Source organism: Osmerus mordax, chromosome 3 (genome assembly GCF_038355195.1).
Source record: "Osmerus mordax isolate fOsmMor3 chromosome 3, fOsmMor3.pri, whole genome shotgun sequence".
NCBI classification, from domain to species: Eukaryota; Metazoa; Chordata; class Actinopteri; order Osmeriformes; family Osmeridae; genus Osmerus; species Osmerus mordax.
In genome coordinates, this window is record NC_090052.1 from 23,554,642 (window position 1) to 23,576,721 (window position 22,080).

The window sequence follows — 22,080 nt, forward strand, 5'->3', positions numbered from 1 at the left end:
AGTATCCTTAAAATGTACATTGAGTTAAATAACATCTCAAGCAGTGAGAGAGATCATCGACAGTTTTGCTGGTATCCAATCAGAGCACTTTAAAGAGAAATTTAAGTATTAGGCAACCATATTTTCTCTTCAAACAGATTTCTGTTGCAAATGTATGAACCACAGCTTTGAAAACGTGCATGTGAGCTTATTCATTCATGGCTTTGAATTGGAAAATGTGAATGACGTGCCTACATTTTAGTGGCCTACACGCATTATGTTTTTCCAGAGGGGTTGGGGAATTTCAGAATCGCATTTGCCTAATTTAGGTGATTTAAAGCAAGTTTCTGCCTGCTCAGTAGTTCCATGAGTTACCCAAAATGTGTTGGTAATTTTCATGGATTGGTTATCCACTAGCTTTGTGTTGGAAAATGGTAAAGACGTGCCCTATTTTTGTATAACAAATACACTTTCTCAGAGGGAAAGGTATATTTTAGAATCGCATCAACCCAATTGAGGTGATATAAAGCGATTGTCTGCCTGCTATAATTTTTTTTAAATGTGTTGGTCATGTAAAAATGTAAACATGCTCTTTTAGTAGACGATGACGTATGACAAACTCCAAGACAAGTAAAGCATTCTCTTTACTTTGCAGATGAATCTGGTCACTTTTAATTACGTTTTTATATATCAATCTTAATTAACGACAATTGCCGTTTTTAATTGACCATTGGTCGTAATGTAATGAGTATGATTTCAGGATACAGACAACATAATCAACTGCGCAGAGTTTGGCCAGCTCAGACGAAGCAGGAGTGTAGTCGTAGCAAGGATCCGTTCGTGCATTTAATATGCGTAATTCGATCAATTATTGCTTGTTAAACTCGTCGGATCCATGGTGAAGAGAAGGAAAACATCAGCTGCGACCGAAGACCATGAAAATGGGTAACATTGTCTCATTAAAGAAACAGTTAAATTAGAGGTCGAATGCGCCGAAAGATTTGTCGATGTCGTTGCTGTAGGGCGCTTAACTGAGGGCGCTTGCATTTGAATTTCACTGACAATACTAGAAGGTATACTGGAAATATAAGTTGAAGTAACAAAGACAGTTGGTCCATTTTCTGTTGTGAAAATGTATCCTATGGAATTAAAATGTAGACATTTAGCATTAAAGACATATTGCATGTTTTGTTGGGACGATGAGAGCGGATTTGAAACAAACAGTGGCGGCCATGTTGAGAGAAAGGGAACGTCGTCTTTCTAAGTTGTTTTTGTACTGTGTTCTTGTTAAAACTCAAACAGTTGCTTCTCTTGTATTTTGTCAGGATGACAGTGGGCTCGAGGGACGGCATCGGTGTCCATGGAGTGAATAATTCGTTCAGAAAGCATGAAGGTTGTGACGAAGAGGAGAGCGGTGATCAGGGGAGCGAGGAGCGTAGTACAAAGAGAGACGGAATGGAAATACTTGATCCATCAACTACGGGCAGCACCAGTTTACCACTGGTGCTTCCGACCCCTGTACCAAACCAGTCAGGATCTGATTTAACCCAACGTCCCCAGACATCGTCAGTACCATTTCTTCAAAACCATGATCAACATCATTTTCTGAGATCCAGTGTTCGACCTCCGAGCAAACGGATCCGTAAAGACTCCATCGCCACAACTATCAATGGTCACGGCCATTCGAAATTGAAAGGTAAGTCTATACCGGTTGCTTCGCAAACGAATTGTGGATTGTTAGTAGAAAGTTGCAGGGATTACATAGGTCACTAGAGAGCACACGCTGTTTTTGGTGCTGGGCCTTCGGATCTATTAACCCAGATCCACAAACTGTGGTGCTCTGATGACAGAACTGACTCGTCATATTGGTGTTAACACCACATTGAACTGTAGCTTGAATTCGGTCGCAACTGTCAGTCAGACTTGGTAAGACATGGTCATGTCCATTTTGATCAGAGTGCTATACCTATGGCCTAAAGACCAAAATCAGGGATGATATCAAATCAAACTTAATTTATATAGTGGTATTTGCAATATGCAATACAATGCTTTTCACAGAGGGGGAAAGGGGTTCTGGGATGCAAACACACATGTTCCTTTGTACTGTTTCCCACAAGTTAGCTCTGCTACAAGACCGTTGTTGCAAACAAAAGTCTCATCACTTTCTTGCAGGAATACAAACACAAGTTGTCCAGACATTTTTCACAACTGACATCTTCATATGGTTCAACTCTATGCAAGTCTGCCTCTACATGCTGGCCAATGCATTTGTAACATTGCTATAAAATGCAATTCACCATTGGTCAAATGTGGAATTTAACATAATAATTGAATTGAGAGGTTTAATTAAGAAAGCCAGCTAGCCTTCAGTTTTGAATGATGTAAAGGTTCTCCTGTTGGCAATAATTCTCATCTACTATATCACTAGCTGTCTGTCACACCTCACTAGCTGTCTGTCACACATCACTCTCCTCTACTATATCACTAGCTGTCTGTCACACCTCACTAGCTGTCTGTCACACATCACTCTCTTCTACTATATCACTAGCTGTCTGTCACACCTCACTAGCTGTCTGTCACACATCACTCTTCAGAACTCAATTCACTGTTCTTTTTGCGCAGTATTCATGCAATGTCAAATTCATACACATTCACATACAAACAGGGACAGGGAGTCAGGTGGCTGAGCGGTGAGGGAATCGGGCTAGTAATCCAAAGGTTGCCAGTTCGATTCCCGGTCATGCCAACTGACGTTGTGTCCTTGGGCAAGGCACTTCATCCTACTTGCCTCGGTTGTATGTCCCTGTACTTACTGTAAGTCGCTCTGGATAAGAGCGTCTGCTAAATGACTAAATGTAAATGTAAACAGAATGTTTTCTCACTTGTCCTCACTGTTTGAAACAGGGTCTGAGAATGGGCCCTCTGCTCAGGTGGCCAGCGGTCAGCCTGGCCCAGTGTCCGGGCCAGGGGGGGCCAAGGCAGCCTCCAGGAGCCAGGGCCCCAGCGACAAGGAGGAGCTGGGGGGCATTCAGAAGAGGGCTCGTCGGCAGTGGGAGTCCTGGAGCGCGGACGATAAAAACAGCTTCTTTGAGGGTCTCTATGAGGTAGAAGTTTTCTTCAGTTGTAGGTAACATTAAGTATTATGAACAGCATTGTTGTAATGTAGGAAAAACACTCAAAAGTAGGTCATTTTACCAGTAGATGTTAGTTTACTAGGGACATATAACACAAAAATGGCTTTAAGAGTAAACACTTGTCATTCAAGCGGTTAGAAAAGGGCTTCAAATGTCAGATTCTGATTTATGCCTCTAAAGCAAACAATCCTCTCCTCCTTTAGCATGGGAAGGATTTTGAAGCCATCCAGACCAACATAGCGCTGAAGTATAGGAAGAAGGGGAAGCCAGCCAGCATGGTGAAGAACAAGGAGCAGGTCCGCCATTTCTACTACCGCACCTGGCACAAGATCTCCAAGCACATCGACTTTGCCAACGGTGAGTTATACACAAGGGAAGAGACAAACACCAGCCCCCAGAGCAGCCTGGGTGAACACCAGCCCCCAGAGCAGCCTGGGTGAACACCAGCCCCCAGAGCAGCCTGGGTGAACACCAGCTCTCAGAGCAGCCTGGGTGAACACCAGCTCTCAGAGCAGCCTGGGTGAACACCAGTTCTCAGAGCAGCCTGGGTGAACACCAGCTCTCAGAGCAGCCTGGGTGAACACCAGTTCTCAGAGCAGCCATTGTTTGGCAGCAAACACAGCAGTGTTTGCTGCCATTCCAGTCAGGCCGTGTGGTAACCTGTCCCTCCTCCTCAGTGTACTCCCGCGTGCTGAAGAGGTCCTCCCAGGAGCTGTATGGGCTCATCTGCTATTCTGAGCTCAGGAAGAAGGTTGGAGGATGTGAGTAAAGTACAATGACAGTTTATGTTTCAGTGCATGTACTGGGGGTCCTGATAGCGTCTCAGTTTTGGATATCAGCTGTTTCAGTGCTTGTTGAGCATGCAAAAGCTATTCATGCAGGGTTTCTCGCAGCACTTTTCAGTTAAGGCTACGTCGCCCAAAAAAGAAAAAAAGTTTTTTAAATAAAACTTTTTATATTTTTTAATAGCAATATCCACCGTTGTCCTGTTCCCCCCCCCCCCCCCCCCCTCTCCTAGCTAAACCCTGTCATGTAGCTACTCTGCTTTGCTCAACTTAACTCACTTATTTATCTTCTGTTGAGCATGACCCAATGACACCTGTGCAATTTCATGTCTTGTTCTTTTTACATGAGAACCATTCCACCCTCCAGTTCTGCAGCTGACATAACGTGTGGCGGTGTGTGTCTGTGTTAATGTCTCAGTTTGTCAAAGCATTGGTGTAATCCGTTCTGTGATTTTTAAAAGAAATACTGGCTACACTTTAGCTTTGTTTGTGCACCTGCTAGTGCTTGTCACAAGGGAGGTGATTTGAGTGTTAAGTACGTTGGAGTCACATGGGGAAAACTGTGAAAATGATTGTGCAAGTCTGTTGTTGGAATCCTGTTATTAATAGCAGCTGTCTGTTTCCCATTCATGGCAGTAATGGACGACAAGAATGTAGCAAAGCTAAATGAACTCATCCAACAGGGGTAAGAAACCTTGCATTTGGAACCAATTGGATGATGATAAAACAAGATGCCAAATAATAATGAATTTTGTCAATCTTTAATGTGGTGTTTGTGTACATGCATGCATCTAATGTCTACCAAGTCAGTTGTAGTCATGGTCTGCTGTGTCCGGTCAGGGCCACTACGGTGCGTTCCAAAGGCAGGAACCTGAGGATCAAAGCGCCCATGTGTCGAGCCATCAAGAGACTCTGTGACCCGGACGGTGAGCACAGAGAGGACTGCTTCCACATTCTGGAGCACTGGCATCATAATATCACATTTCACTGTCATCATAATATCACATTTCACTGTCATCATAATTTCACATTTCTATGTTTGTCAGGTGTCAATTTTAATGTATGAATTCCTCAATTCCATCTGTGTTTTCTACATGTCAGGTGTTTCTGAAAAGTGGTGAGTTGATGACTAGTCTTTAATTGCATGTTTTAGAATGTGGCGCTGTGTGGTTTTCTGTCCTCCAGGTGTGAGTGATGAGGAGGACCAGAAGCCCGTGCGACTGCCCTTAAAGGTGGCGGTGGAGCTGCAGCCACGAAGCAACCACTCCTGGGCCCGTGTCCAGAGCCTGGCCCACAACCCTCGTCTCAGGTCTGACCCCGACAGCACTCTGACCCCGACAGCACTCTGACCCCGACAGCACTCTGGCCCCGACAGCACTCTGGCCCCGACAGCACTCTGGCCCCGACAGCACTCTGACCCCGACAGCACTCTGACCCCGACAGCACTCTGACCCCGACAGCATCTTTATGTATTCCCACCTTATCTCTTGATTTGACTAACTTGAACATGTTGCTAGGTTACCTGTGTCAGGTGCCCTAAACTCACTGCCTGTATGCGTACCTGAGGAGTCATCCCCATAACAATGACTGTTAAGATATTGGCTGCTGTTGAAAAAATGTTTTGCTAAGTCAGTCATCCCTGTTAAAGGTCCTTGTGGTTGAGTACCAACGTGTTAGCTAGGCTGCCTCCATGTGCACCATTCTGTTTCTCCCCTGGACCTCACCTCATGCTGTCAGGGTTTGATATTCACACATCCCTCCGTGTGGACTCCCCACCCTTCTCACTGCTGTACACGTTGTTAAGCAGGTCATGGTAAGTGTTGTTTCTTCTCATGTATAACGCAGGATGGTGGTCGAGCTTCACAGGAAAGTCTCCAGCCTCATCGAGTTCCTGAAACAGAAGTGGGCCGTCCAGGACCAACGCATCGTATCCTTGAGACAGAACCTTCTGCTGAAGGTTACACGTTCTGCAGGAGTTGAGTCGGGCTTCAGGAAGTCAACGTGTGCAAAGTTTCAACCTTCATTTCTGATGACTGGTCTACTTTCGGTACAAAATGAAAAGATTTGTATAAAACTTCTCTATTGAGGTAAAAGGAAGTGCCCTTTATGTGTGCATTTACTTCATGGTAGTTACATTTACATTTAGTCATTTAGCAGACGCTCTTATCCAGAGTAGTTCCATGAACATGACTGTCTGTATTGGTTTGACATGCAGCAGGTCCTAAAGACTGTATCTGACTAGTGTTCTCAGGCTTTTGGATATGATACCCTACCCTACAGTCATCAAACTTTGGTGTAGATAAACATATTATCCATGATTGGAAACAGTCCCATGTTCATGTTCAGATCTATCACATAGTGGTGCTGAAAAGGTGATCTGCCCATGTCTATCATTATACTAACTGAACATTCTGTTGTCAAGTTCTTTACATTCTGATGGGCTACGTCCTTTGGTTTTTGAAACCAACCAAAACCATTTTCCCTGATGGTTTCTAAATCACTCCTCTCCTTAACCCACCTGCCCCAGCTAAAGAGTTTGCAGGAGAGTGAAGCTCTTGGCTCCCAGCAGGCCCTCCCTGCTCCGTGTAAACCTGAGCTGGAGGAGCTGTTCCTCTACCCGGCACAGACCAGCCCCCTGGCCACCCTGCCGGGCGTGGCACGCATCGTGCACTCCAAAGCTTCCTGCACCGTGCACTGGCAGGAGAGCGGCAGGTGTCGCCCTGGAGCCAAGGAGCTGCCGGGGGTGCAGATCCTGGGGATCCATGGTGCGGCGGTCCTCAGGGGCCCTGCCAGGACGGCCAGGGGAGCCGCTGCATCAGCCCCGCCAGCAGAGGCACCGCCCGCTCCGGGGCCGGAGGAGAAGAGCACAGGGCCCTCGCCTGCTCCACCTCCCACAACACAGAGACCGCTCACTAGCAGACAGGAGGCCGGCGGGGGGAGTGGGGACCGGGGGAGGGGATTCTCAGAGGGCGGGGAAGGGTGCGGGGAGCCGATCGCCAAGGAGGGTGAGAGGGATTTGAACATGCAAGGGAGCTCAGTGGACAAATGCGGAGAGGAGTGCATGGCAGGGGTCAGCACGACCTCCCCAGGGGTCAGCACGACCTCCCCAGGGGTCAGCACGACCTCCCCAGGGGTCAGCACGACCTCCCCAGAGTCACACCTTGCTTCAGAGGAGCCGGTGCTGGAGCCAGGAAGCACAGTGCACCCTGGGAAGGAGGAGTCTGGGGAGGCCCCCTCAGCCCCTGGGGGGAGGTCAGCACAGCAGATCCGGGAGGAGGGCTGGAGTGCCGGTGGCTCTGTGACGCTAGCGGAGCTGTACCTTATGCTGGGGAAGCCAGGGAAACTGCAGCTGGAGTACGAGTGGCAGCCGGCCGTGCCCAGCGGGGGGCAGGGTGCGGGTCAGCCCTCGCGCCTGCACCCTGCGCCCCCGGCCAACACACACCGCGTCCTGCGCTGCCTGCTCAGACTGGCAGCCTCCCAGATCAACCCCAAAGCAGTAAGTCTCTTTTAGTTGGACAGGAACAATAAGGAACACCGAAATATATAGGACCTTTTTTTTAATGAAGTGTCCATAGTCTTTTGGTTCACATTCCTTTTCTATTTTTTATTTTAAATTTATTTTTTTACCTGCTCACATTTAGCCCTGGTCTCTTGGAAGCTTTGGTTTCTCTCTAAAAATATTAAAACATAACTTCTACATAAGAGTTACACATTACTTAATATTACATTTGAGCCCAGGTACTGCTTCAGTACATCGCTTATCCTTTTCATATTACACTTACCAAATGAGTAATTAGTTGATTGAAACATCTCGCTTATTATTTTTTGTCATTCACTTGGGCTCAGAGGGTCTCAACTAGCACACCTAATACTTTAATATTTGTAAATTGTTCCGGTGTTCATTTTATTGACCCCAACACTTTAAAAAAAGTGAAAACCAGCAAATCGTTTGTACAGTTGGTCAACACAGTTAAACGTCTTTACTGTCTGCTCGACCAGTTGTCTTTACTGTGGTGATGACCTGATCTCCCCTAGGCTCCAGAGCTGTGCTCCACCGCCACATCCCCCCTCAAGCCCCCCCAGGAGGAACAGCCCCCCGCCCCCCCAGGCAGGAGCCCTGCTGGGGGGGGGCGCAGCCCCAACTGCAGCCGCCAGCAGGCTTCCCTGCGTGGGGCAAAGGTGATCCTGCCCAGCGCTGGACCATCAGGTATGACACACACAAACATGTTGGTTAAGTGATGAGAGGATAAATAGCTACATAAATGTCTAGATGTTTGTTGGGTGAGAATTTTACAGAGAACCAATATAATACATTTTGATCAACATAACATAAGCAATTGATCAATGTAGGAAACAGCAGACAATTGTAGGCTACATAATCACTTGCATGAATGTACCCGTTTTTACCCTTTTGAGTTCATGTAAAATAAACACCTTTTTTCACTTGGAAGCCTGAATTATTCAAACAGACTGTAACACAGTTCTTTTTTTTTTTTAACACAGAAGTACACTACCTTTTTGATATTGGGTAAAATCATAGAACTCTGTGTAATAGAAGCATCTCTTTGCTAAGCAACACAAGCCTCCAAAAGTTTTCTTCTGGGCTGCTTCCTTTCTCGGGCTGCTTCCTGTCATGCACTGTGAACTCTCCCCTTGTCCCCGCAGGTGTGCGGAACCTGCCCAGGTCTCTGCTGGTGTCGGGCGGTGATGCTGAAGGGGGAGTCTTTGCTGTGCCAACCACGCTGCCCCCCAACAGCTCCCGCCACTCCCGCATGTTCTCCCCGAACAAGGAGGCAGAGCTGGCCTTCCGGCAGCAGCTAGACTCCATCAGCGTAAGCCCTTCTCTACATGTACAGTACCACATTTACATTTAGTCATTTTAGCAGACGCTCTTCTCCAGAGCGACTTACAGTAAGTACAGGGACATTCCCCCCCGAGGCAAGTAGGGTGAAGTGCCTTGCCCAAGGACACAACGTCATTTGGCACGGACAGGAATCGCAACCTTGTGATTAATAGCCCGATTCCCTAACCACTCAGCCATCTAACCCCTCAGGTCAGATGGGTTAGGGTTTCAAGTACCGCTTGAAACTATATTTGGAATTCATCAATTAACGTTTCTTCTATATGCAATTTTGTATTATGGATGCAGTCAGACATTTTCCTGTCAAAGCAGAGGAAGTTCCGGAGCCGACAGCTTCGGAAGCCCCTCGTTGTGCAGGTAACTCCAACACGCTTCACTTGATGGCCCTTTAGACATGTACAGTGTTAACATGAACTTAGCTTGTCTCTCTCTGTCTCCGGCTGCCCAGCGGACTCTGCTGCCACGCACCACAGGAGACGCCCCTCAGCATGTGTGCTCCTTCTCCATCCTCTCCAACTCAGCCGCCACAGGTACTATCACACCCCACCTCCCGCGTCCCACCTCCAGCATCCCACCTGCCCCGGCCGCTGGCTGCCATCTGTCATAATTTGGTCTTTACATTGGAACTAGATCTTATCTGTCTACCCTACAACACTGACTGGACACTCCGATATCTGAACACAAATACATTTCATAAGTTGAAGATCTCACCAGCAAATCTCACCCGAGTATTTTACCTCCCTACTTCCTTTCTCCTCCCTCAGGAACTGGCTCCTTTCGGCCAATCCAAACCCGGCTGCCCAATTGCTCCCGCCCCCCCCTCACCAAGTCTTCAATTATGTCTGGTCCTGTGAATTCCTCGAAGCTTTCCAGTATGTTCTTCAAAGTTTCTCTATTTATGCGAATAAGAATATTAATTAATAAAATTGGTGGTTTAATGATTTAATAAAATTTCTTCTTTTGGGGTTTTGTGTGACATATTCGTCAGATGAAAAAAACTAAAATGAATGTTATTTTCTTGAATGTGCATGCACGTTAATAAACAAAAGCAAATCCACTATCAAAATAAAAAGTACCGATTTTTACTGTTCAGTTGTTGATAAGATTGCAAGTACATTATGTACATACTAAAACAGGGTATGTCTTAACTTTTTCAGGTGCAATAGATCTGGCTGCCAAGTCAGCAGGCATCATCCCAGGCAGCCCCTGCAGAGAGCTGGAAGCCGGGGGGCCCTGCAGAGAGCTGGAGGCCGGGGGCCCCTGCAGAGAGATGGAGACGGGGGGCCCCTGCAGAGAGATGGAGGCTGTGGGTCCCTGCAGCCTCCTGGCTCCAGAGCCAGCAGCTCATGCTGGGCCACAAACACAGTTTCTACAGGAGGGCGGAACTGGGGTGAGTTCTGAGTAGTTGGCTTCTAAATAGGTCCATCTTGGCCTCCATAGAACATGTGCATGTTTTACCAGTCTAGCACCAGGTCCCCTGGAAGTCATCTTCCTCCCCACGTCACTGAGCAGCTAAACAAGGCTTCCCATCATGCATCTCTCCAGACCGGCCCGTCTCCTGGAGGTCCGTGCGGAGGAGACTCTCTCCTCTCCCCGCCCAGTGTTGCCTCCCTCCTGGACATCTCCCTCCCCGGCCCCCCTGAAGAAGCCCTGGCCCCCGGGGAGCCCCAGACACACATCAGTGACTCCATCATCGAGCTGGCCATCAACTCAGCCCACTATGGTGACTGAGATTCCATCCCAACCCTGGTTTTCTCCTCTACAGTAAGAGTTCTCCCTGTGTATGCACCTGCTGCCTCCTCATTCGTTGTTGTACCTGGTGTCTCTCCCAGGTGACGAGGCCTCGCTCTGCCCAGCCAAGCTGAACGGCAGCGAGGGCTCCAAGCTGCTGCCCTCCTCCCCCTCTGTCAGTCCCTCCAGGGGCTGGATTCCTTCACCCTGCCATGACCCCCAGTGGTACCCCAACGACTCCACAGATTCCTCTCTGGGCTGCCTCCTGTGTGAGTTTCATGCACGCACACACACAGGCACACAGAAAACATTCATTACATTTGACACTAGAGCTCCATCAACAACTCTGCCTCTTGTGTTAGTAAAGCTACTGAATATTACTGACAACTGTCAAGTATAGGGATGCAACAATTATAGATTTTGATGGTCCGATTATAGTCTGAGGAATAATCACGGTTTAACGATTATCGATTAATTATTGCATTAATTGATTTGACATTTTTAGGGATGTATAAAATCACAAGAACATTCTTAAATTAGAGGATTTATTGTACAACATTTCGTTGATGGCTTTTGTTAACAGTTGCTGCCTTTCGAAACCGAAATCCCACTTACCAAATAATACAGTACCAAATAAATAAAACATAGTGGTAACCGTATATTAATGAAAACTCATTTTCTAGTTACGCTTCTAAGGAGTAAGTCTTAACTGAGATGAGTAGCCTAATATAATAAGCTAGGCTACTTATTGTTACAGTGCGTAGTGTTTGTGCCTGCAACAAAACTTAAGGTTGTGTTAAAAACGACACACAATAATATTAATTACAATAAAACAAAATATGAAAGACCTTCCGAACAAGAGAATCCTCATGAAGAACTAGGCATTTTCAGTTCTAATTCACAATTAATATGCACGCGTCACTTCCGCATATTGCGTAAACCAGGTTCACAACTTCCGGTAGCTAGCAGTTACGTTAGTTTCTCACACAAAATTTATTTTTTTACGAGGAGTTCGGGTGATCATCCCAAAATGACAATAAACAATCTACAAATGATTCTATGTTGCTGCCCTTCAAGCAAGAGGTAAAAGGGGTTCAAATTGTAAGTTTCCAGCTACATCGACAATTACAAAGGTAAGATTTATCTAACAGTAAAAACGCTGAAAAAAGCGAGTGCAATACTAGCTTAAGAGTGCAATAGCTAAGGGTTACCATAACCTGTTCTGTTTATTAAAAGTCACAGCATTCTAGACCTGGCCTATTTTTCCTGGAAATACATATCACTGTCGTGTGTGTGTATATAGCCAATTGGAGTACATTAGTAAATCAGGCTACACTAGCAGTATTAGCTGTTACACAGGGACTGTGGAAACAGGGCGAAAGCTAGAATTAACATGTACTTCTGACTAGCGATTGAGCAATAAAACCCATTTGAAAACAATACATACTATACTTTAAAGCCTGTAATTAACGAACAAACAACAAGAAATGTACGTTATGCTGATGGAAAGTAGGTAGGCCTACACTAACACACACGATGATAAATGTAGGGAGTCAGGTGGCTGAGCGGTGAGGGAATCGGGCTAGTAATCCGAAGGTTGCCTGTTCGATTCCCAGTCATGCCAACTGACGTTGTGTCCTTGGGCAAGGCACTTCACCCTACTTGCCTCGGGGGAATGTCCCTGTACTTGCTGTAAGTCGCTCTGGATAAGAGCGTATGCTAAATGACTAAATGTAAATGTAAATCACATACTATCAGCTCAAGCTACCAACAGGAGAAAATGTTGTGATTTCGCGCAGGTGCGCTGTAGGGAAACGGGAGGTTAATTCTCCAGAACAATTTGCAAACTCCCAATGTTTGTATAATTTTCCTCACTGTGCAACCGTTGTTCATAGAAAACAAATGTACCATAATGTCCTTTGAGTTGGAACAGAAACACTTGGTGTAGCTGAGCCTTTACGGTTACAAAACCAAGACGTTTTAAATCGCGGTTAATAGTAAAATTGGTTAATCGCTGCATCCCTAGCCATGTATAGTAACACTTTGTCTCACACACACTCACATTTCTTGAAACGTGTGATGCGTGCAGCGAGCCTGGTGTCTCCTGATAAGGGCAGACGGACGCTGGCCCGCTCCGGGCCCTCCAGCGGCACAGCTCTCCTGGGCCCCAGCCTTCTGGACTGCAACTCCCATGATTCCTTCCAGTCCCGCGGGCTGCCAGACGTTGCAGAGGTGAGGCCCTAACCCTGTCTTAACTTAACAAATGGGTAGTTGTTAGTTTCCTAAGCACAATTTTTGATTAGTCGGTAACACCCCATGTCTTGTCTAAGTCCTGCCACACAGAAATATCTACTCATATTTTTTATTGAGGTTAGTCATGTTGGTCAGTCTGTAAAATCGTTTGGGCAAGTATATCTACGCAAAGGGTTCTCTGGTCATGTCAAACAGCCTAGAAGGCACCAGGGTCAGGGGTTCTTAAAGAGTAACTGGTGTCCCTCCTCCCTGTGGCTGCTCCTCCAGGTGGACACACAGCTGGCCTGTATGATGAGTGAGAGCAGCGTGGATTACATCGCTCGATTCAACGACCTGGCGCAGGAACTGTCTGTCACAGAGTCGCCCCTTCCACCTCCGGGGGTTTGACTGGAACAACGATCAATAATTGTCTTCTCACTGAATCACTCCAATAAAATGATAGTCTGATCGCAACCCCTAACCCACACCTAGTACAGGTGATGAAAGTGCAATAATACCTGCTCTAACCCACACCTAGTACCTGCTCTATAGAGGGGAGTGTCTTTGGACTGGTCCCAACAATTTGTGGTTGGTTTTCCCTTGATGCTTTGCAGCTGTTCTGCCCACTGAACAAGCCTTAAAAACACTAAGTGAGTATGTTTACAAAACAACCTCATAAAGAAAGAGAACTTGACGCCACATCCTGACTGGCTCTGTCTCCGTCTCCTGGGAATCCTTCACTCTTAAAGTGTAAATATAATCAGAGGGATGTGTGGGTCCTGCCGCAGATGGAAGCATGTGAGGGTAAGTGCTGGTCGGGGTCGGGGTCACCCAGCATGTTTACCTAATGGAGGATTTCTTGGTTTTGATGTAGTTACCATGTGACACAAGATGTCAATGTACAAGAACAGGCTGTGGGTTCTGGGCATGGACACCTGCAGCAGTGAGGATCTGAGGCTGGGTTTATGTAGGATCGAGGGATATCATTGGAAGAAAGTTGTAATATTATATTGGAATGACTCAAATTGTGATGAAAATATCATAGATATGACTAACCCTATACTGAAGTTGTCCATCTCCATATTGGAGAACTCTCCGACGCATGGTGCAGCTGCAATTATTTCATTGGGTCTTTTACTATTTTATTTACAATAATTTTTCGTCTGTGCAAGGTGGCATTGTCTCTGTTAGAAGTCCTGACCTCATTCCTTCAAGTGTCCATATGTTGAGTAGCTCCTTCCTAACAGCATGAGGGCCAGGTGTTGGTATGAGATGGATGTTATTACCTACAAGGAGGTCTGTGGGGATTCTCTCTCAGTATATATTAGGGATGGATCATTAATAATTAAATGTGACTCAAAATACATTGTTAATGTACTCTGAAGTTACAGATTACTATGCTACACAGGAATGTCATAGGAGGTCTCATTTCACTGGATCTTCTACTTCGGACAGTGAACAGTAACTTGTACTCACATTACAGAACCTTGGGTATTGTGGTGGTTCCCCATGACCATATACAAACTTTTATATGAAAAATGAGTGAATCCTCAAGACAGGTTCAAGTGAAACATTGTTGAACACTTGGATGCAGTAGGCGTCGTCATAGGAACAAAGCTTCCGCTCTTTATATCAGTATTCTGCTGTTTTGTAAAATACTGTAGTTATTGTTATTGGGTGTATTTATTTTCATGGACAAGGTGGTTATGTCGAACTTAATCTAAAACCGAAAAAACTGCTGTTTTAAGATTTGTTACAATTTGTAAGGTGTTTTTACTCAGCTGTATAAATGGTGTTGAAAATACAAGTGTATTATTTAACATCTTTACAGATCATATAGAAACTCCACAACCCCAGCTTTCAGCAACATGCACAAGTTAGACGTCCATATATGTAGATCTGTAGATTCAACTTCTACTAAAACCTTTCATCAATAACCTTTCCATTTCCACACCTTTCATATGCATTATTTTGAATATTCTGTACTGTATTGTACAACAAATATTAGCCATATTACAATGATATGGATCAAACAGACTAAGTTACACAATTACTGTTATTAAAGTAGTGAACATAATCATATTTTATCAACTTTTAGGAGCAATAATGGACAATTGGCTACCTGCTTTTATCTTAAACTTGATCGACAAAATGTATATTTATCAACATGGTTATTGAGCTCAATGCTTATCTGGCCCTGTATGCAGTGTCTACCCACCAAACCCTGTATGCAGTGTCTACCCACCAAACCCTGTATGCAGTGTCTACCCACCAAACCCTGTATGCAGTGTCTACCCACCAAACCCTGTATGCAGTGTCTACCCACCAAACCCTGTATGCAGTGTCTACCCACCAAACCCTGTATGCAGTGTCTACCCACCAAACCCTGTATGCAGTGTCTACCCACCAAACCCTGTATGGTTTCTGGCTCAATTAACAATTTGTTCCGGCCTAACACAATATAGGCCAAAATGAAGATGGATGTGCAGCCAACGTGGTGATTTCCTTTTTATTTTTTACAGCTTTTTCTCTCAATTCTCTTTGCATTTGCGTTCCTTTCCAGCACGAGAAGCCATAAGTTTGAAAAAGAGAGATGGCCACATAGTACGAATGTAGACAGCTAGAGTGGGCAGGGGTCCAGCCAACATTACATCTTTGGTCTTGTGACAAACAGCCTTCAGAACCACCTGGGCCACGTCTCTTGGGTCCCGGCCCATTGCTGTGGTCTTGTCCAGAACTGGGACCAAAGTATTAAAAGGTAGAAGACATTGCACAATATGAGCAATTTCATGGAATACTTTGACACTGTGTCATCTATTTCAATTATTTTCAAATAATGTCTTATTGTACTTGTATTTAAGCATGTCATTGTCTCATATTGTCTTACCCCCATATTTGGAGCCATCCCCAGTGACAGCGTTGACAGACAGGTTGGTTCTGATGTAGCCAGGGCTGACTACTGTCACCTGGACGTTATGACAGTCCACCTCTGCTCTGAGACAGTCAAAGTAGGCCTGAGTGGCATGCTTGGAGGCAGCATCTGCTCAAACAGGACATGACGTTTCTGTTTAGCATTGAAGAGTGCAGACTTTGTGTTCTAACCCTAAATTTACCTAATTATTATTGAACAAATATGATGCCTGTCAAGACAGATTTTTCAAACTTACATGCAGACCTATAAGGAATTGCGATTTTTCCCTGGATACTGCTGATGACAACAATGTGTCCGCTGTGCTGACGAGCCATAGAGGGCAAGAGGGCTGAACGTGATGAGGGAGGGTGATGGGAGGGAGAGAATGTGTTTTGAAAATTAAATGCTGAATAGTCACACAATTAGCACAAATATCTAAAGATGAATAAACAAAATATTGTTAAACTTTAGTGATGGGTAGGTGATTAATTATAAAATGATGAAAAGAATTCAATATTATCATAAAAAAGAATATATATATATACACAAATAAGAGACTGATGATAAGGTAAGAAAGAGCACATTTATTTAACCTGTGCTGCCTTCGGGTCACATGACCCAAAGGTTCACAATGAACCATCGTTGTGTTTACCCAATACAAAAACAAATAAATAGCATTTTCTTTTAACCTTCGCAATGTGGGGGGTCTGAGACAGCCCAACGGTTAAAAGAAAATGCTTCACTTTGTATTTGTATGCGGTAAAGTTGTCGCAATACGACGGTGGGTCACAATGACTGATGGGTCAGAATGACCCGAATAAAACACAAGGGTTAAACAGCAGCGGTCTAAATATGTGGAGTGCTGCACTGACTGCTGGTTAATTATTGTATTAAAATGTTCATAAGTTATTCACAGACATGTAATCTGTCCGATTTCTTAACAGAAGACTCCATACCCAACTGAACCCCCATAACACTGACCTTGAGTTAAGGCAATGGGCCCAAAGTAATTAGTCTCCATGACATCCCGCTGGATGGAAATGTCTGTCTCCAGAATGTTACCTCGGTAACTGATGCCAGCGTTGTTGATTAAGACATCAACTTTATCATAGCACTTCAGGACCTCCTCCCCTGCCCTGGCGACCTCCTCCGTGCTGGAAAGGTTAAAGGTCACCGTCCTGGGGAGGTATGTCTGGTCACAGATTTCAAGATGGTGGTAAGATTTTGATAATGACCACAACATTTAGCCTTCAACACTTACTACCAAGGTTCAACCTGCCTCTGACTCATAGTTGCAGTTTAATTTCAAATCCACTGGGCTGGAGAACACACAAGTTGCATTACTGTCAGAATATTTATGACCGGCACTTTATTCCACACATGACAGATCAAAGTCAAAAGGGGGTCAGATGGCTGAGCGGTTAGGGAACCGGGCAATTAATCAGAAGGTTGCCGTTTCGATTCCCAGCCGTTGCCAAATGACGTGTCCTTGGGCAAGGCACTTCACCTTACTTGCCTCGGGGGGAATGTCCCTGTACTTACTGTAAGTCGTTCTGGATAAGAGTGTCTGCTAAATGACAATGTAAAGTCAAGTTATGTACTCTCAAAATGCTAGGAGAATGAAGGTTACCTATCCTGGGTGTGTTAAGGTTACCTGTCCTGGGTGTGTTAAGGTTACCTGTCCTGGGTGTGTTAGGTTACCTGTCCTGGGTGTGTTAAGGTTACCTGTCCTGGGTGTGTTAAGGTTCCCTATCCTGGGTGTGTTAGGTTACCTGTCCCAGGTGTGTTAAGGTTACCTGTCCCAGGTGTGTTAAGGTTACCTGTCTTGGGCTGTCTGCTGCTTTTGCTGTGAGCTCCTGGACCACCTTCTGCAGCCTGGCTTCATCTCGCCCACACAAGATGAGCCGCGCACCTGCAGCATGGAATACCTCCGCACACTCTACAGAACCAACATCCATCCATGCTCATCAGGGGTACAACATGCATCCTCCCAACTACAAGTTGATCAGATATCACAATGCAGAGGTACATCTAAACGGAAGTAAACAGGTATGTTGTGTTCCTCATGGTTTCCTAGATCAACATATTTGATCCTCACTTGATGTGCAAGCATGTGTATGTACATTTTAATATCAGATATTTACTAATAACAATGTATGGTGAACATGATCATGTTACTTATGTCTGAGGATGCTATTTGTGAAAAATGTTTAAGGAGAATCCCTTTCATTTGACTTAATTCCCAGTTCCCACCTCTGCCCAAGCCGGAGCTGGCTCCAGTAATGACCACCACCAGCCCCTGCACGGAGACTGCCTGCCTGAGCCTCAGCACCATCCGGCCGAGCAGCAGGAGCACCAGGCTGCCCAGAACAAGAGGCACCGCACTCCTCATCACATGCTCCATGACAGCAGACCCCTCCTCAACTTAGCACGCCTGGAGAGAACAAAACCAGGGATGGGTTTCAAACACGGGAAAGTTCTTAGAACCCAAGTTAAAATATCTTAAATTGGCTGATACCCTCCAAAACCAGTTATAACTAATCTGCTTGTTGACCAGTAAATTATTAGAATCAGCTGAGTGGTGGAACAACAACCTACCAGTACAGGACATACAAATACATGGGCTCCAAAATCAGGCGCCCTTGACTTGCAATGCTTAAACAATACTTTAAAAAACGGACACACTCCACAAAATAAATAAATAGCAGCAGATAGGCTGGTATGTAGGCTACCAATACCGAGATGATAACACAACTTGCCTGTTTCTTCCAAAAATGCTGCTGTCAATGGTAAACAGCAGTAGGTGAAAATCCACACTACCGAAGACTTCAGGAAGAGGACCTGCCAGCGCTGCTGACTGACTTCCAAAATAAAGGTACTGTCGTTCAAAAGTACAAAACGAGGATAACTTTCAAAATAAAGGTCCCACTAGTGTAATTATAATATAATCGCTTGCTCATGTTTTCAACTTTGTTTTGGTTATAAGTAGTGAGACATAATTTAGTATTCACAAATATACTTAACCCTTGTGTTATCTGAATGTCATTGTGACCCACCGTCGTATTGCAACAAATTTACCTCATACAAAAACAAAGTGAAGCATTTTCTTTTAACTGTCAGGCTGTCTCAGACCCCCCACATTGGAATGGTTAAAAGAAAATCATTTTTATTTGTTTTTGTATTGGGTAAAATTGGGTAAACACAACAATGGTTCGTTATGAACCTTTGGGTCATGTGACCCGAAGGCAGCACGAGGGTTAAGTAAATGGACTATCTATATAGAGCGGGACCTCAGTGCACCCAACGCGCTTTACAGTTGCCTAATTATCATACACACCAACAGCAACGAGATATACATAGGGAGTAAGGGAAGTAAATTGGTGTAAAGCCTTACTCTGTCAAAAATAGAAGTTGATACATTTTTGTTTTCTTGAAGGTAAAGAATGTTTAATATATATACAATCAATCTTGATTAATCATCCTGTGATCCAAAATACCTGTAGAACAACCTCATTACTATGACCTACTTAGAGCAGAAGTCTACATTTGTTTTTTGTTTTGTACTTTTATACATTTGTACTCTGTACATTTATTTCACATATGGAATTCCTAGAGTCTGGACTCTGACTTACTTTTACCTGGTATTACGCATACTTACTACCTGCTATACCAGGACAGTATAGCATGATTACTACCTGCTGTACCAGGACAGTATAGCATGCTTACTACCTGCTGTACCAGGACAGTATAGCATGCTTACTACCTGCTGTACCAGGACAGTATAGCATACTTACTATGTGCTGTACCAGGACAGTATAGCATACTTACTACCTGCTGTACCAGGACAGTATAGCATGCTTACTTGGCAAAATAACATCAATGGTCTCAGGTTGGTAACCAGCATCAAAACAGCAAGTCCTATGGGTAAGTCTGCCTGGAGAAACCACTGCTATAGTGAGTTAGTGATCCATATCTAACACAAATCCAGTTGCAGTAGTAGAAGTAGTGGAATGGTTTCTTCTGGTTTTCTGCCTCAGACATAAGGAGCATGTCATGTCCTAAACATGACTACTGGACTGTAGATGTAGTCAGCACATTTTCTATAAATCAGTAAATGTTTTTTATTTACTTTGTCGCTATACAACATATGTAAACGTGTAGGAAAGAATGGTTGAAAAATATCAATTGTTTCAATAGTTATGTTTTCCAAGTCAGAATCAGAAAGGGATTTATTCGCCATGAAAGTTTGCACAGACAAGGAATTTGCTTTGGCAGGAAGGTGCATACAATAAACATATACCTAAAATTTAAATATGTGGACTAACTATACTAAGGGTACATAAACTAGCAGTACTAAGTGGGATAAATATAAGTTGCCGTAAATTACAATATAAAAATACAAAAATACAAATATTACAAAAAATACAAATGTACAAGATACCATGTTGTGGTGCAGTGCAAAAGCAGTGTGTTTTAAGCAATAAGTCATTTGAGTCAGTGTGGTCCCTTGGCCTTGTTGAAGAGGCCAACAGCGGAAGGGAAGAAACTGTTTTTGTGGCGTGAGGTATTGGTCCTGATAGACCGCAGCCTTCTGCCGGAGGGGAGTGACTGAAACAGGGAGTGTCCAGGGTGGGAGGAGTCGGCCACAATCTTCCTCGCTCGCCTCAGGGTCCTCGAGGTGTGCAGGTCCTCGAGGGTAGGCAGATTGCAGCCAATCACCTTCTCAGCAGTACGGATGATACGCTGCAGTCTGCTCTTGTCCTTGGCAGTGGCAGCAGCGTACCAGACGGTGATGGAGGAGGTGAGGATGGACTCAATGATGGCTGAGTAGAAGTGCACCATCATTGTCTTTGGCAGGTTGAACTTCTTCAGCTGCCGAAGGAAGTACATCCTCTGTTGTGCTTTCTTGATGAGGGAGCTGATGTTCAGTTCCCACTTGAGGTCCTGGGAGAGGATAGTGCCCAGGAAGCGGAAGGACTCCACAGTGTTGACTGGGGAGTCACACAGGGTGATGGGGGTGAGTGGGGCTGTGTTCCTCCTGAAGTCCACAACCATCTCCACTGTCTTAAGAGCATTGAGCTCTAAGTTGTTCTGGCTGCACCAGGTCACCAGGTTGGCCGCTTCCCACCTATAATCAGACTCGTCTCCACCAGAGATGAGCCCAATAAGGGTGGTGTCGTCCGCAAACTTCAGGAGTTTGACGGACGGATGACTGGAGGTGCAACTGTTGGTGTACAGGGAGAAGAGCAGAGGAGAAAGGACGCAGCCCTGAGGTGATCCGGTGCTGATGGACCGGGAGTCAGAGACTTGTGTTCCCAGCTTAACGCACTGCTTCCTGTCAGACAGGAAGTCTGTGATCCACCTGCAGGTGGAATCAGGCACGTTCAGCTGGGAGAGCTTGTCCTGAAGCAGGGCGGGGATGATGGTGTTTGTCATTGTATAGAACCATGAGAACCATGAGGGCAATAACAGATAGAAGCTTTAGTGCTTTTTGGAACGTTCCTTTCCAATCCTGCTCAGAGAGATCTGTCCAATCCTGCTCAGAGAGATCTGTCCAATCCTGCTCAGAGAGATCTACCTTCCTGTAGGCTATCACTCCAATCCCAGTTGTAACAAACATGATTCAGCTTGTCAACCAGGTCATTGTTAGAATAACGAGTGCTGAGTTAGGGTTGGTAGCTCTTCAGGAACAGGGTTGGGCAGCCCCGGAATACAAAGAGTTTACATATAGTCTCTCACACATTAACTGCAACCAAGATGTGCCACAACCTCCAAAATTCTGTTTGTGGTATTGCTAAACCCTGCAGGATTTTAGCATATAGTGTGATAATACACTGGACACAGCTAAATTGGATTTCTAGTGTCAAGCCAAACGTATTTGTACATGCTGACCATCGCGAATACAAGCGGCCGAAATGAGTTTTCTCCGCAGGGTGTCCGGGCTCTCCCTTAGAGATAAGGTGAGAAGCTCGGTCATCCGGGAGGGGCTCAGAGTAGAACCGCTGCTCCTCCGCGTCGAGAGGGGCCAGTTGAGGTGGCTCGGGCATCTGATAAGGATGCCTCCTGGACGCCTCCCTGGTGAGGTGTTCTGGGCACGTCCCACTGGGAAGAGGCCCCGGGGAAGACCCAGGACACGCTGGAGGGACTATGTCTCTCGGCTGGCCTGGGAACGCCTCGGGGTCCCCCAGGAAGAGCTGGTGGAAGTGGCCGGGGAGAGAGAAGTCTGGGCCTCCCTGCTTAGGTTGCTGCCCCCGCGACCCGATCCCCGGAAAAGCGGCAGATGATGGATGGACCATTTGGAAGAATTCAAATTTATATAAAGTACTTGATTTATACAGCTTTCATCTACATGTTAGGACTGACAATCTGTAGTTCATTGCAACAATGAAAGCAATATCTGATATCTTTCTTTAGGAGTGACCATTTCTAAACATATTAGGTAACTGT

General features: G+C 45.3%; 2 protein-coding genes across 2 annotated transcripts; one reads left to right on the forward strand and one right to left on the reverse strand.

The window, feature by feature from the left end:
- Positions 1-784: 784 nt before the first annotated feature.
- On the forward strand, positions 785-14,974 carry cramp1 (cramped chromatin regulator homolog 1). The gene is made up of 20 exons (XM_067233119.1): positions 785-924; positions 1,305-1,675; positions 2,884-3,083; positions 3,317-3,470; positions 3,791-3,874; positions 4,535-4,583; positions 4,739-4,824; positions 5,084-5,207; positions 5,744-5,825; positions 6,426-7,394; positions 7,934-8,105; positions 8,564-8,730; positions 9,048-9,116; positions 9,208-9,289; positions 9,524-9,631; positions 9,917-10,149; positions 10,221-10,482; positions 10,592-10,759; positions 12,580-12,722; positions 13,011-14,974. Exons 1-20 carry the CDS (start codon positions 875-877, stop codon positions 13,128-13,130), a joined length of 3,693 nt encoding a protein of 1,230 aa, XP_067089220.1. The 5' UTR covers positions 785-874; the 3' UTR covers positions 13,131-14,974.
- Positions 14,975-15,212: 238 nt separating this feature from the next.
- On the reverse strand, positions 15,213-18,478 carry dhrs7b (dehydrogenase/reductase (SDR family) member 7B). The gene is made up of 7 exons (XM_067232273.1): positions 18,393-18,478; positions 17,887-18,067; positions 17,454-17,572; positions 16,615-16,825; positions 15,890-15,982; positions 15,610-15,762; positions 15,213-15,459 (listed from the first exon to the last, which is right to left on the reverse strand). Exons 2-7 carry the CDS (start codon positions 18,035-18,037, stop codon positions 15,254-15,256), a joined length of 933 nt encoding a protein of 310 aa, XP_067088374.1. The 5' UTR covers positions 18,038-18,067; positions 18,393-18,478; the 3' UTR covers positions 15,213-15,253.
- Positions 18,479-22,080: the final 3,602 nt, after the last annotated feature.